Source organism: Ipomoea nil, unplaced genomic scaffold (assembly GCF_001879475.1).
Source record: "Ipomoea nil cultivar Tokyo-kokei standard unplaced genomic scaffold, Asagao_1.1 scaffold2975, whole genome shotgun sequence".
Lineage (NCBI taxonomy): Eukaryota > Viridiplantae > Streptophyta > Magnoliopsida > Solanales > Convolvulaceae > Ipomoea > Ipomoea nil.
In genome coordinates this window covers 432,881-450,193 of record NW_017619403.1, presented here as the reverse complement: position 1 = coordinate 450,193, position 17,313 = coordinate 432,881, and the positions used below count along the sequence as shown (strand labels likewise).

At 33.6% G+C, this 17,313-nt stretch overlaps 1 protein-coding gene and 1 long non-coding RNA gene across 2 annotated transcripts; one reads left to right on the top strand and one right to left on the bottom strand.

Annotated features, from left to right (window-relative positions):
* Positions 1–9,500: 9,500 nt before the first annotated feature.
* On the bottom strand, positions 9,501–10,566 carry LOC109163083. The gene is made up of 3 exons (XR_002051196.1): positions 10,004–10,566; positions 9,818–9,918; positions 9,501–9,701 (listed from the first exon to the last, which is right to left on the bottom strand). It is a non-coding gene; the product is annotated as an uncharacterized LOC109163083 (long non-coding RNA).
* Positions 10,567–12,425: 1,859 nt separating this feature from the next.
* On the top strand, positions 12,426–12,954 carry LOC109163028. The gene is made up of 2 exons (XM_019311750.1): positions 12,426–12,474; positions 12,557–12,954. Exons 1-2 carry the CDS (start codon positions 12,426–12,428, stop codon positions 12,952–12,954), a joined length of 447 nt encoding a protein of 148 aa, XP_019167295.1.
* The last annotated feature ends 4,359 nt before the right edge of the window (positions 12,955–17,313 follow it).

Sequence of the window (17,313 nt, the reverse complement as noted above, 5' to 3'; positions counted from 1 at the left end):
ACCAATTGGTCAATTTGTAGTGAACATTATAGAGACCAATTGGTCTAAACTGCTTGATGCTTTCCGGATTTGATACCTTCGGAATCAGTGAGATGAGTGTGTCATTTGTTCCAGCCGGAAGAGTGCCATTTTCAAAAAAGTTTTGCACCAGTTTGACTAGGCCCCTTCCAACGATGGTCCAAGCTTTTTGGTAAAAACTTGCTGAAAAGCCGTCAGGGCCCGGGGCCTTACATGGTTCCATATCAAAGAGTGATGCTCTTACTTCGTCAGTCTCAAATTGTGCATTGATGCTCTGCCATTCTGCTTCAGAAATCTTAGGAAAGAAACCATTCAAAGGGATTCCATGGTCTTGGTTGGGCTCTTCAGAAAAAAGGTTCACAAAGTAGTCACGGACATGGTTCGAGACTTCGCTTTCCTGCGTAAGCCATGTTCCTTGGTTATCTCTTAAGGCTGCAATCTTTCCATTTTTATTTCTAACTGTGGTAGTGGCATGGTAAAAATGTGTATTACGGTTCCCAGAAGTGATCCAGTCTTCTCTTGAGCGTTGGAACCAAACTAGCTCTTCTTGATAAAGAGTATCGTCTAGCTCTAACCTCAGTTTCCTATCCAGCCTTATCAAATCCGAACGGGCATTGAGACATAAACTACGCTGAATTCCTCCCAACCTAGCGAGCAAATGCTTCTTTCTTCGGAAGATGTTACCAAATGTTCTCTTATTCCATTCTGTAAGAGCTGCGACCATCGCTTGATTGTTGGAAACAATATCCAAATCCTCCTTCCAAGATAAATTTACAAAGGACAAAAAAGAAGGGTGAGTAGCCCAGGCTATATTAAATCTGAAATGATTGGACTTGACCTCTTGAAACCGAGTGTGCAGGCGGATAAGTAAAGGAGAATGGTCCAAATTTACCATTGCTAGGTGCTCAATGGAAATGTTGGGGAAGCTGAACTTCCAGTTCATATTACCTAAGGCACGATCCAGCCGGGCACCTTTAAATGTTGGCGTGTTTAGACCTCTTGTCTAGGTGAAAATGCTGCCAGTGTAGCCTATATCGACAAGCTCTTCTCTAAATATCCAGTTGTTAAAGTCCGCACACCTGGATAGGGCGAAGTGATCTGCGTTGTTGACCTCTTGTTGGCAAGTAACTGAGTTAAAATCACCTGCAATTAGCCAGGGGCTTTGGGAATTAAATGAACTATATGTTAGTTCAGCAAACAACTACCTACGCAGATAGTGATTAGGGCTGCCATAGATAATCGTTAGGAACCACGGTTCCGACTGATTATCATTCACCTGCAAAGAAATAAATTGAGGGTGAGTGTGGGCAATATTAATGAGTAGGGGACCTTTCCAGAACACCCAAATGCCACCTGAGAAGCCAACCGCTTCTACTCTAATCCATTCCTTGAAGCCAATCTTGGAACAGATTGAGTTGGCATGGGTGCCCGACACCTTAGGTTCTAACAAACAAATAATAGAGGGTCTATGCAAACTACAATAATGGAAAAGGGTGCGCCTAAAGGATTTGGAGGTCGCACCCTGACAATTCCAAACTAGACAAAACATTAAAAAGATGGAAAACGGGAAAAGCGTTAAATACGCATGGAACTAGACGCAGCATGCCCATCAGGGACAACAAGACCCTCAGATTCCATCATGGCCTCATCCGGCGGTTCAGCCTCAATTCTCTAGGTTGATGGGATGTCTGGTGGTTTATCCTTAAAGGCATTCTCAATCCCCACCATAGATGGGGACTCCGGATTAGCAAAATGTTGGACTGTTGACATAACAATGTTCCTCCCATGATTCGAACCCCGAACAACTGTATGTTCCTCTTCAGCTGTCGCACGATTAGGAATACAACCCCTTCCCCCTCGGCCTCTGACCCCTCCCCTAAGACCTCCCCGAGATGCTGACAAAGAGAAATTATGGAAGGGAGCTTGCACCCTTGAAGGTGCTTCCAAAGGGGGATTTTGTGAAATGACATGATCCCTTGTCCTCTGCATCGGTTCTGCATTATCACGCACCGGCTGCCTCTGGCCATTACGAAAGTTGGTTCTGATCCTAGGTAGGTTAGCCAGTGGTTGCTGTAGTTCCATGGTCGCATCCTGCTCGTTATTGGCTTGCACATCTTCATCCAAGCTATCCAGGGAAGCAAACTGATAATGATCCCCCAGACTTTCAAATGTCTGGTTATTCATCCCCGTGGCCTGACGTTTGTCACCCAAGGGACGATTGACAGGCTGTGAATTGTTCCTGGAACGATTTCGGCGCTCCTTGCGGGTAACTAACATCCAAGACCCAAATTTCTCAGATGACTTGTTTGCCGGTTGGACCGTCACCGTAGGGATATCCTTCTATCCGGAAGCATCATCGCCCCAGAGTTATTCTCGCCACAGTGCTCCTGTCGGTGACCGTACAAGCCGCACTTAAAACAGATGAGATGTATACCCTCGTACTCGATGGGCCATTCCTCGAAATGTAAAACAAATTTCGACACTAGCGGTTTAGTGATGTCGATCTCAACACAGACTCTTGCAAAGTTACCTTTCGATGCCAAGCTAGTTGTGGTGTCAATCTTGACTAGCCGGCCTATCGTCCTTCCAATTTTCTTGAGGAACTCTTCCTAAGTATTCTATCGGCAATTCTGAGAACCGAATCCACACAAGGAGCTTCTTGGTTACGTTACGCGATGGAATGAAATTAGGATCCCATTCTTGAATCACAAGATAGTGGTCCAAGATCACCCATGATCCCTCAAATTTGGCAATCTCATAGTCTCTTAAGGATTCGAATTTCGCAATGTAATAGTCAGGTGGAAGAGTGATTAACTCGAAAGTAGATTCTGGCTTCCACATGCGCTGGAGTCTCTGGAGAAGGTACGAATAGCCTACTGACCTTCCAAGAACCTTGATGATGAGTGAACGACGCCAGAGGCGTCTTAGCCTTTCTTTCTCTTCCTTGGTTACCTGAATCACCGGGAACATTGATAACATTTCGTCTTCTTCCATAATATCATCATCAGAAACCACTTCTTTATCAAGGAGGCTACCAATATTTCTTCGTATCCAAGCTTGATTTGGGGTTGCGTCGGGGGTTTTCCATTGTGTTGAATATGGGGTGGAGATCCCTATTGCAGGCGGTGTTTCGTGAATGTTCTCCTCTGACTGCAATGACAGAGAAGTTTCAGTCGATTCGCAATTATGTTTCGTCTTTTTGGTGCTTCTTTCGAGTAAGTCCTGGTCCTCCGGCGACCGATGGGTCCCCAGAGAGGAGAGAGCATAGAGTGATTTCGTAGATGCCATCTTTCTGAGACTTAATTTGTACTGAATTTCCTGCAGCGTCATTTATAATCTCATTAGCAACCTTCTCTAGGATAGTTATGTTGTGCATCCGTATGCACCATGCATAGTGCATACGGATGCAAAAACGACATCGTTTTATTAAAAACGCGCGTCTTCCCTTAAAAAAAAATTCAGGTTTGATTCCCAGCAACAACATTATGTTGTTCATTCATTCTGGAATTTTAGTTCATAGATTATGGAATTTTAGTTTATTGATTCTGGAATTATAGTTCATCGATTATGGAATTGTAGTTCATCGATTCTGAAATTTTAGTTCATAGATTCAGGAATTTTAGTTCATTCATTCTGGAATTTTTAGTTCATAGATTAGATTCTGGAATTTTAGTTCATAAATTCTGGAATTATAGTTCATTGATTCTGGAATTATAGTTCATCGATTCTGAAATTTTAGTTCATATGTTGTTGCTGGGAATCGAACCTGATTTTTTTTTAAAGGGGAGACGCGCGTTTTTAATAAAACGACGTCGTTTTTGCATCCGTATGCACCATGCATGGTGCATACGGATACACAACATAATTTGCCCCTTCGGAGCGTTATGCTGTGCAACCGTGTGCACCATGCATGGTGTACACGGTTGCAAAAACGACGTCGTTTTGACGTCCAACTTTAAAAAAAAAAAAAAAAAGTTTCGATTGTCGTTAACAGCGTTATGTTGTGCATAATTTGAACTATACATCCATAACTTCATAATTATACATTCAGAATTGCATAACTACACATCTATAACTTTATAACTATACATTCAGAATTACATAACTACACATCCATTAACTTTATAACTATACATTCAGAATGTGAAATAATAAAATTATGAACATATGTTTACGTAACTAACGACAATCAAAAATGATTTTTTTTTTTTGAGTAAAACGACGCCGTTTTTGCAACCGTGTGCACCACGCATGGTGCACACGGTTGCACAATATAATTTGCGTTGCCCAATTGTTATGTCGTGGATCTGTGTCCACCTTGCAAGGTGGACACGGTTCTATGTTCATAATTACTGAATTCTATGTTCATAATTTTTAAACTTCATATTCACAATTATTGAACTCTATATTCACAATTACAGAACTCTATATTCATAATTATTGAACTCTATGTCTATAATTATAAAATTCTATGTTCATAATTTTTGAACTTTATATTTACAATTATTGAAATCTATATTCACAATTACGGAACTCTATGTTCATAATTATAAAACTTTATGTTCATAATTTTTGAACTCTATATTCACAATTATGACAATTTTGGAAATGTGTAAAGTGGGCACGATTCCAGTTTCACACCATAATTTGCCCACCTCCTCTCCCCTACCTCTAGACCCATATCCATTACCCATCCCTTCTGACCCAGTTCTAGGCCCATCTCCTTCAGCCAGCCCATTACACCCCAAGCCCAAGTCATCCAGCCCAGCCCCTATTCAGGAGCAAATTATGTTGTGGATAAGGTGGACCCAGGTCCAAAATGCGCGTCTGGAATAACGGGTGCCGTTAGTGGTTCCCTTTCTTTAGTCAATGTTTTTTTTTTTTTTTTTGAATATAGAGTTAAAAAATTGTGAATATAGATTCAAAATTGTGTTATACTGTTGAATATAGAGTTATATAATTGTGAATATAGAGTTCAAAAATTGTGAATATTGAGTTCTCTAATTTTGTATATTGAGATCTAAATTTGTAAATATTCAGTTCTAAAATTGTCCGTGTAGAGATCTAAAATTGTGAACATAAAGTTCAAAAATTATGAATATAGAGGAACGAATTCTGAAGACAAACGGCACGTTAACACAAGTAAGCAATTTTTTTAAAAAAAATTAATTCAGACGGCGTCGTTTTGAACCTGGGTCCATGGCATAACAATTGCTATTTCGACCCAGATCTATGACCCGATCCAACTGACATTCTACAATCCTCCATCCCGGCCTCCACCGTCTATAGGGATGGAAATAGGCCAATCCGAGCCAGACTTTAGAAAATTAGGCATGGACCTGTTAGGAAAATCTAAAGCCTAGGCCTGGGCCTGAGCCTATATGTAGGTTTTTTTTTTTTTTTAGGCTCAACCCTGAGCTTGGAGTTGGCATGGCCTGGCCTGAAGCCTCTTTAAAAGCCTATTTAATAAATAGGGTTTTAAAAAGGTTTCAAAGTAGGTCCTAAATAGACTTTGAACATATTTAAATAGGCTCAAAGCCTATTTAAGCCTATATTCATTTTAAAGCCTTTTAATATATACCTGTAAAAAATAATCATATTACTAAATTACAATTAATCAATAATCATTAATGACAAAATCAAGTTCATATTTTATAATAAAATTTTGAGAAAATTTCAATTTTGGTCCACTGACTATTGAGGTTGTATTAATTTCAACACTTGACTTTCAAAAATGTTAATTTAGTACCTTGACTATGCAATTTCTATCAATTTTGGTCACGCCGGCCAAAGTGCCGGCCAAATCTCACCGAAAAAATTTAATAGGTCAATTTATGAGGGTATTTTAGTAATTTACTCCTCTTTTTTCTTCTCCAATGATATTCCCAATTTCCGGTAATTTCCGGTGATGACTTCTTTCTTCGCCGATCAAGAAAACGCATCCTAGAGTCCAATTCTTGCCGCTCAGACTTTGATTTCCCTTGAATTTATAAGGATTCAAAATTGTGGGTAAGAAGAGGAAACATGAAGGGGTGACGGAGAAGGGGAAACATGAGGATACTGGAATCGATATTGATGCGAAATCTGAAGACCCACAGATGTGCGCCACCTATGTTTCTGAGATTTATGAGTATATGCACCAAATGGAGGTGAATCTTAAGCTTTTTATCCATTCCTTTGAACTTTATTCTAAATGCTTTGATTCTGTACGATAAGAAATGGATTAATGTTGCTTGAAATATTGCCTAATTTGCTTCTGGGATGAATGATTTGATGTTATAGGGTCATTAGATATTAATCAATTGATTTTTTCTTTCAAGTGTTTCCTCTACTGTTTCCTCTTCTTACCCACAATTTTGAATCCTTATAAATTCAAGGGAAATCAAAGTCTGAGCGGCAAGAATTGGACTCTGGGCTGCGTTTTCTTGATCGGCGAAGAAAGAAGTCATCGCCGGAAATCACCGGAAATTGGGAATATCATTGGAGAAGAAAAAAGAGGAGTAAAATTACTAAAATACCCTCATAAATTGACCTATTAAATTTTTCCAGTGAGATTTGGCCGGCAATTTGACCGGTGTAACCAAAATTGATAGAAATTGCATAGTCAAGGTACTAAATTAATATTTTTGAAAGTCAAGTGTTGCAATTAAAAAAACCCCGATAGTCAGTGGACCAAAATTGAAATTTTCTCTAAAATTTCCAATAACACAAATTTAATAAGTAGAAGTTCATAATACAAAATTCAACCATACAAATTTGATAACTACAAGTCTACAAGTCCATAATACAAAAGTCCATCACAAGTTTAATAACAATAGAAACCATAAACCCACAATACAAACATACAAACATAATAACAACAATGTAAAGATAATAGTATTCAAACATAAAATTTATGTTGAAGCCATGACTTGTTTCATTTTATGTTTGAATATTATTATGATTACATTGCTGTTATTGTGTTTGTATGTTTGTATTGTGGGTTTATGGTTTTTGTTGTTATTAAACTTGTGATGGACTTTTGTATTATGGACTTGTAGACTTGTAGTTATCAAATTCGTGTGGTTGAATTTTGTATTGAACTTCTACTTTTTTTTTTTTTTGAAAATAACTTCTACTTATTAAACTTGTGTTGTTGGAAATTTTATTATAAAATATGAACTTGGTTTTGTCATTTATGATTATTGGTTGATTGTAATTTAATATATTGATTATTTTTAATCAATCGTTATACCGTGCACCAGGGCGCACATAGCAACGTGAGTCCCGCGCCTCTCAAAACGACATCGTTTTGTTAATTTCAGGTATAAAATTCTGTGCATTCTGTTACATAATTCTGTACATTCAAAACATGAGAATTTTTAGTTATAAAATTCTGTTTTTCCAGGTATAAAATTCTTTGTTTTCAGGTATAAAATTCTGTACATTCTATTATATAATTCTGCACATTCAAAACATGATTTTTTTTTTAAAGAGTTAAGAGTTTATGTATATTATGTTAAGAGTTTATGTATATTATGTATTATGTTAGATTATGTGTATTATCCTTTCAAAAACGATTATGTGTATTCAGTTATAAAATTATGTGTTTTCAGGTATAAAATTATGTGTATTCTATTATACAATTCTGTACATTCAAAACATGAATTTTTTTTAAAGAACTAGTATTTTCGCCCGTGCGATGCACGGGATGGATTTGTTATAATATATTAAAAATATTTGGATTGATATATAATTATTTAAATTAGAACATTAAATATTATACAGTGCAATTGAAGATATGTTTTGGATTATTTATGTGTTTTGATGTTATCATTGTTTGAATTTGAGCAAATAATTGCTCAAATTAAACGTTAATGTGTAGATGTATGCATGCGATGTTGTAACTTTGGAGATTTTATTTATTATTGTTTAGTATTTTTTATATAAATTAGGCAAATATGTTCGTTCTCTAGCAACTCAGTTATAGGAATGAATTGCTATCTTAATTCATTTGTATGGAATATATATATATATATATATATATATATATATATATATATATATATATATATATTTGTCTAGATATATAGCAATTTTGCCATTAAAAAAAAAACATAATATCAACGATTGTATTTACACATTATTGAAATCTGTTTGTATATGACATTGGTTGTAGCAACGCAATCCTGTCCATCATCGTATAGAGCTAACACCTTCAGTCCATCAGGATAGGTGACTCGGGTGAAAATATATAATGGTAGAGTATTAGTCAATTAGCGATCCTTTTATATTTTAAGTCAATTAGTAATATCAAATTCATTTTCAGCAAATTATTCTTATATATTTTTAGTCAATTAGTCAATTAGAATATCATATGTAGTGATATTTTTACCTAATTTTCGTTCAATTTTTAATTGATGATGTATAATATTATTATTGAAATATTCACGTTCCATTTTTAATTTTATCTTTAATATTATTTAAAATATGCATTTACTATTTATGATGTAGAATTATTATTGAAATATTTTCGTCAAATTTTAGTTTCCGTTCCATTTTTAATTAAAATGCAATGATCAAACCATTTCTTTTTTTCATATTAATCAATTATGGATCATTTTTTATTTGCAGTCAACTTATAATATTCATTTCTTTTTATATTTTCAGTCCATTTGTAATGCCATATTCATTTTCAGCCAATTATTTTTTTTCATTCAATTAGTCAATTAGAATATCAGATGCAGTGATATTTTTACCTAATTTTCGTTTCATTTTTAATTGATGATGTAGAATATTATTATTGAAATATTTCGGTTTCATTTTTAATTTTTGTTTCATTTTTAATTTACCTTTACTATTGTTTAAAATATGCATTTACTATTGATTATGTAGAATATTATTATTTAAATATTTTCTTTTCATTTTTAATTTACTTTTACTTGATGATGTAGAATATTATTATTAAAATATTTTCGTTCTATTTTTAATTTTCATTTTAAAATTGTGAAATATTTATGACATAATTATGATTTGATGTATTTTATTGTATAATATTATTGTGAAAAATTAAAATGCAATGATCTGGCCATTTCCTTTTCCATTTTAGTCAATTATGGATCATTTTTATTTTCAGTCAATTATTAATATTCATTTCCTTTTCCAATTAACCTAACTTCAATTCATTTTTTTTTCATTTTTAATTTTCAGTAAATTATTAATATTCATTTTAATTGATGATGTAGAATAGAGAAAATTTCAATTTTGGTCCATTGACTATTAGTGGTGTGTTAATTGCAGCACTTGACTATTAAAACTGTTAATGTAGTACCTTGACTATGCAATTTCTATCAATTTTGGTCACGCCGGCCAAATTAATGGCGAATTTCCACCGAAAAAATGTTAGTCAAACATTTCTCCGATTTGGCAGGGACAAATAAGACATTTCACGTTGCTAATATGGTTGGTCTGTCCGGGTTGTTGACCATGAAGCTACCCGACCCCAATTCAAAACGATCTGTCTAGGCAGCTCTGATCTGCTTTTTACTCCTCTCCTATGCTTTGATTAACTATAAAATTTTCCGTTTTGTCACCGTCATCGCCGACTGCCTTATTCAGATCTGAAGACCAATCACGTTGGTGTTCTTCTATCTGATCTGGTGGAAGAACATACAGAGTCTTATATATCTCCTTCGTCTAGCTTCCTGCAAATGAGTAAGTAACATTATATATATTATATTATTGGGGAAATTAAATCTGAAGCTAATAATTAACCACTTGAGATGTTACTTTGTTGATGGAGATGGAATGACAGACTTACCATTGCTGAATTGAAGATGCTTAGGCCTTTCCGGTAATCTGACCCTTGCTGAATTGAAATTAAATCTGAAGCTCGTGCCATTGAAGAACATCATGATGATTCTACAATAGTTAATTTTGATTATGCCTTTCAGCCTTAGCATAATTTTGATTTATTTTCAAAACTATTAAAATTTTACCTACCTACCGTAGTTTAATTTTTCCGGTTTCAATCTCCGTTAGCCGGACTCGACCGACGACCGTGTAAAGAAGAAAATCTCGCTTTTGGTCGCCACCCGTAGCAGGTCTCGACCATCGTCGCTCCGTTGCTGGCGAGTGTGCGTATGCGCTGGATTTGGATAGATGAAACTAAACTGTGAAATTTGATTGTGTTGTAGTAATTCATGGCTTCAAGGAGAAGTTCACGGAGGCTGCCAGGAGAAACGATGTTAAAGGTATTGTTTTGACTGGTGAATTCTTAGTTCCTAATTTTTTTTTTTTTTTTGGTTCAGTTAATTTATGTGAAGTCAATTGATGTTGAGCGGTTATATTCCAATTAATTCGGGTCGGGTAGCTTCATGGTCAACAACCCGGACAGACCAACCATATTAGCAACATGAAATGTCTTATTTGCCCCTGCCAAATCGGAGAAATGTTTGACTAACATTTTTCCGGTGGAAATTCGCCATTAATTTGGCCGGCGTGACCAAAATTGATAAAAATTGCATAGTCAAGGTACTACATTAACAGTTTTAATAGTCAAGTGCTGCAATTAACACACCACTAATAGTCAATGGACCAAAATTGAAATTTTCTCATGTAGAATATTATTGTGAAATATTTATGTTCCTTTTTTCATTCTTTTTTTAATTTACCTTTACTATTTACTATTGTTTGGACAAGAAATCAAGTAAATAGGATTTTGATTTTGATTTTTTTTCATTGTTACATATCGTGACATAACTGGCTAATCAAAAAGAACATTCATTACTTGTCATTATTCAAACACTTTCAAATATAAAGAAAAATTAAAACACTTTGTTTAGATTAACTCTTCGTATCATTTTTAACTCTACACAATTGCACAAGACCAACCATAGGATTTGCAAGGCCAGAATTAAAAAAAAAAAAAAAAAGTTTCAACTCTTGGCCTTGGTATATGTTGATCCCACACTGTAGCTTTCAATTGATTGTCCCTATAAACAAATAAACTACGGAGTACTTAATAAAAAATACATATACAAAATACAATAAAAATAACAAAATTAGATAATTTACTTTGTATCCACGTACAATTAAAAATCAATAAGTTAAGGCTTCCCTGCAATGATCTTATCCAATGGGGAGTATATCTCAACGATTCTACCAATAACGTCAAACATGTTAATAAAACCGTGACTATTAGGAACTATTAGAATTATTTTATCAAATTAATTAAGGGCAAACACATGGTTTACCATCTCAACTGAGTCAACTTTTGCTGTTTTCTTTTACTTATACTAAAACCGTGACTATATATATATGGGTTGAGTTCAAATGAGGACAACAATATATAGAGGACTGTGAGGACAAATAATGGGCACAGAACAAATTAATACCAGGCACACAACTTAATACATAATGGCACACAAGAATAAATGTAAACATCAGGTTTCGAACCCAGGCTCTATAAATTAACAAATCTAGCACACGACATACAAACTGTGGCACACGACTACATTCGGCCATACACACAACATATCGACTAATGGCACACTACATTTGTCCTCACAGTCCTCTATAATATACTTGTCCTCATTTGAATACACATCTATATATATATATATATATATATATATATATATATATATATATATATATATATATATACACTTTTATATTAATAATGAGATGTGTAATTTCTAATGTGTTTTCTATTAGAATTATTTTATCAAATTAATTATGTTTCATATTTTGTTATAAGTATTTTTATAAAGTTTTGATGTGTTTTATTTTTTGCTCATATCTAACAATATTTATGGCTAACTTCTTAAGTGTTTTTTTTTTTTTTTAAAGTTATCCCTTTTGTTTAATGTTTCGCAGAAGCTCTTGATACTTAATATTTTGTTATAAATTTATAGACATTTTTTATTATTTAAACTTTGCCCCCACTCAACTATTTTTCTGGGTCCGTCACTGACTCGAGACTTTGAATTAGTAAACAACGATTATGTGCAGTAGCCTGCAAATAATACCAGAGAGGTAAACCTTACTACTTAATTAAGGAATAAGGGTCAAACAGGCCATTGAACTACACACTAAAATACAATTAGGCCATCCAACTCAAAAAAGCTACAATTAGGTCCTTGAACAGGGCAAATTAAAACAATTGAACCCAAAGTGACCTGTTGACCTGATAATTAGATGACATGGCGGTAAACAAGTTAATTTTTTGAAAAAGATATTTTAATTATTTTAAATTTAAAGAAAGAAAGAAAAAATCTCTGGCCACCCCTTCCCCTCCTTCGTGGACCTGTTTTCGTCTCCGAAGAGTCACGAAGACCATTTAGAATTCTTTCAAGCACTAAAGTAGTACTGTGACTACTGTCCCTCCTTGATTCCATTACTCAAACCCAAAGCTTGATGGGAAAATGGTCTTTGATCAGAACAAAGCTCTCAGCTCTTCAGACTCACCTCTCTGTCCGCCGCGAATGACAACCCTCTCTCGGCGGACTTTCTCCGGTCACTCTCCGCCGCCATTTCCGACGGGATGTCTCTTCAGTTCGCTGCCACAACCCCAACCCTCCCGACGGGAAGCTCAAGACGCAGAACGAGATCGACTCCTTGCCTGCAAAAATTGATAGCCTTAACAGGGACCTCGAGGTTCTTATCAAGAGCGGTGTTCTCTGCGAAAACGGCGTCGTTTTGTCGAGTAGTTATTCAAAGAGGGAGACGATTAGGGCGGAGACGACGATTCTGATCACTCGGCTCCAGATCGGGACCACTGAGTCGAAGAACACGGTGCTCGACTCACTCCTCGGACTCTTGAAGGAAGACGATAAGAGCGTGTTGATCGCTGTGTCGAAAGGAGTCGTTCCGCTGCTCGTCATCCTACTCGATTCCACTTCTTCGCCGGAGATTAAGGAGAAAACCATCATCGACGAAAATTTCTACCGTTGACTCGAGCAAGCTATATATATATATATATTTTTTTTGAAGTTTTTTATTTAAAAATTATTAAAATATTTTTTTTTAAAATAAAATTTGGTAACCGCCATGTCATCTAATTACCTGGTCAACAAGTCACTTTGGGTTCAATTGCTTTAATTTATCATGTTCAGGGACCTAATTGTTACTTTTTTGAGTTGGATGGCCTAATTGTATTTTAGTGTGTAGTTCAATGGCCTATTTGACCTTTATTCCCTTAATTAATTAAGGATAATGCAAGGAAAAATCTATCGATTTAGACTTTTTGTAGTTGCTATTTGGAGTTAAACAAATTTCTCAATATAGAGATCGATTAAATTGGCAATGTAATTAAGATAGAATTTACTTACGTGCACATGTCGAATAACTGGACATGATAAAAATGTAAACTATTTGTACCAAAGTATTTATTAAATATTTTACTCTTTTTTTTTTAAACTTACTAATATAACATTTTAAAAGTATTATATATTTATTGAATATTACTTTTGAATGCAATACCCGAGTACCCGACAATGAGTTAATTATGTAAATATTATTCGAGATTGTAAAAGATTTGACCCAAAAAAAGGAAGGAAAGAAAAAGAAATTAATACACATTGTTGTAATTCGGCCTATCAACTTGTCAGTTCTCGCGTGATAGTTGTACGGTAACGCATCGATTGTATGTATGAAGAATATTGCAATATGGAATGGAAGAGTAGAGAGAAAAATATAACACAAGAATGTAGAACTCAAGAACACAAGTTCTATCTTTCATTATGCCTTGAACATGTATATATATATATATATATATATATATATATATATATATATAATCCTTCATTTTCTATAACATAAATAATGGAATAAATATAAGGCAAATGAAAGGTCTTGTGATAATGGCCATAATAATAATAATATTTATAACACACATAACGTTGTTTGGGAAAATAATTAATTCTTCCCAAAATGTTGAATCTCTAATCCTATAATCATTATTCTGTGAACCATATTTTGTATACTGTAAAATAATGTACATTCAGTATAAAACTAATGTACTTTTAGTATATTAAAAATGTACATTTTGTATTCAGGAAATGTACATTATTTGTGTACTGAATGTCCATTATATTATATAATGTACATTCCGTACACAAATAATGTACATTTAGTATATTAAAAATATACATTTTATTATGGTCCATATATCATGGTCCACACAATAATTTGCCCCAACCCCAAGGGCCACCCCACATTCCGGCCTGACAGAGTATCTGGGAGGATGTAAATCAAGGTAACTCAACTTTACACGAACCATCCTTAACTTTATAATGTATTTCTGCAAACCTAATAAGAACCAATAAAGTTAAGCCCCTAACAGGAACAAAAAAAAATAATGGTGTAATTGTTTGTTGAAATAAATGGTTCATATTATTTTGATTTTAGTAATTTTTTATTATTTTTCCTACTTTACTCTCTATTATATCATTTACTTTTCTTAAATATCCTTGCATTCCGTCAGTGTAAACTTTAGCAACGAAATATTCTGTTAACTATTTATTATTCTTAACTTAATTATTGATTTTCATAAGGTCTTAGGTTCGAACTTCATCCCAATCAAAATTGACATAGTTGTTAAATATATACTATGAATATTTTAGAGTGTATTAAAAATACAATATGAAATTTAACATTAACTTTGGTCAATTAATTTGAATCACGCATTGGGCATTGATAAAGCAGTACACCTAATTTAAAGTATATATTCAACATAGATGAGAAACTATGCATATTATCATTGTCTTTTTTTGGGGAAGGAGGATTTGGTTATGTTTTTGAAGGTGCAGTGCGCCAAAGCACTAAAATTGCATTGAGCACACCAAGTGACTAGATTAAATCAATAATTTAATTATGACGGAGGTGACAACAAGAGGAAGCATGGATTAGGTCAATTAATAGGGTTTTGTCTTGGAAAAATTATGCTTGGATACTATCCAATGAGGGTGTTTCCTCTAAAACTAATTTTATGAAAAATTATGTCATGTCTATTTATTTTTATGAAAAATTTGATAATCTTACATTGATATACGACAAGATAATGAGTGATACTTTGATAAATTTTTTTTTTTTTTTTATGAAAAAGGAGGGGTATACCCAAGGGCCGTTATGCAACCCTCACAATAAAAGTCTCGCCAAAGAGGCCAAGCTCATCTTCACGTAGAAATCTTTGGATGTCTCTTGGTGGGCTAACAAACCAATTGAAATAGTCACAAATTTAAAAATACACATTGCACATTGGACAATTCGTGCAATGCGCGTGTGTTAACTAGTCACGATATATATACATTAATTTCTCCTACCAAATTAATATTTTTTTTAGAGTAACAAATTTAAACCTCTTTTTTTTTTTTTTATAAGGTAAGTCGTCCATTGTCCAATGACCAAAACAGACGTAACATTATTTTTTTAAGTTTTAACATATAAAGACAATATAATGAATATGGATTGCAACAATTTTTTAAAAAATTTCAAAATTAAATAACATAATTAGAAACATCACAGATTTTATTTGTACAATCAAATAAGACAGTACACATACCTAGTGAACGGAAACTTAAAACTTCATTTTGCAAGTGCATTTATAAGTGCAAACTAGCAAAAAATACGAAACCAGCCACCTCAAACGCAAATGGAGGAGGTGACGACTTCGGCGATGGCTGCCATAGATGCAGGATGAGCAAGTTTCGTTAACTTGTTAACGCAGTCTGGAGCACGATATCAAGGATATGTCTCCCGTGTGGACTCTCCCGAATTCCTGATTGCCCTCACCGATGGTTTTTGCACTCTTGAATGCTGTTGCTAAAAATATACATTGTTTCTTTTTCTTTTTTGAATTTTCGCTACCGATATGTTAATTGTTTTGCTTATGTTTGTTGTTTTAGTAATGTTCCCAAGCTATATATGTTGATCTTATGAATTGGGCATAAATTAAATAGTATTTGTTGCTTTTCTGTATGTGTACGTTGTTGTTTGATTGGAAAATCACAGTTATAGTTCCTCAAGTGTTCAAACGTTATTCAAACATTTCAATGGTTGTAAATCTAGCTATTAAATTATTGATCTATTTGTAAATCTTGTCATTCATTTAGCATAATTATTGTTGTTGAAAGACAATGACTTGATTTACAACAATTCAAACACAATTGAAAGACAAGATTTACAACAATTAAAATATAGGAACTACATTTGTAACTTGAGAACAATTGGAGTATCAAAAATGTGTTTTACTCTTATTAAATTAAATAATAATTTAGTAGCTACAACTACAAATAATACATATGCATTTCTTTAATTTAGAATTATGTGTCTACAATGTCTTTATTCAAAAAAAATTATTCATTATATATAAATAAATTAAATAAGAAAAATAATTTACATTCATATTCATCAATTGATTATATTCGCTACATTATCACTACAATGTCTTTATTCGAAAAAAAAAATTATTCATTATCAATAAATTAATTAAGAGAAATAATTTCATTAGTTATATTGTCTTCATTTTTCTCTAATGTAAAAATTCTTTACATTCAAATTCACCAATTAATTATATTCACTACATTGTCTATTATCTTTTTTTTTTCTACACTATTTTTAATTAAATATCAAAGTTATAATACAAAATAATACTATATTTTTATTTACTAAGTATTTTATTAATACCATGAAAAAATATAATTAATAAAGCCAATCATATTAACTACTAGAGGGATTTGTTGACAAAGAGAGTATTCAAATCACACAACAAATTGAAGTGAGAACTACCTCGCAATGTCCTTATTTGACGATCAGCAATTAGCGGTTAGCGTTAGCGGATTATAGGCTAAAAGCATATTTAGGACCTAGTTTGAAGCCTTTTTAAAAGCCTATTTATTAAATAGACTTTTAAAAAGACTTCAGGCCAAGTCAGACCAACTGAAGGCTCAGGCTTGAGCCTAAATAAAAAGCCTACATACAGGCCCAGATCCAGGCCTAGGCTTTAGATTTTCTTAATAGGCCCAGACCTAATTTTCTAAAGCCTAGCTCGGCCTGGCCAATTTCCACCCCTATCTACACATAGTATATAGCTTTACAATTACTAATCATCACAAAAATTTGTTGACTAAGTTCTCATATAAGAAAATCTATTAATATTAAAAAAAAACAACAACAACAATAAAAAAACCCATATTACATACATCCTTTTTTTTTTTTTTTTTTTTTTTTGTTGAATGACGACGAAAATCCATAGTCATTACTCGACAATTTGAATTAGTAAATAACAATTATGTGCAGTAACTTGCAAACCAT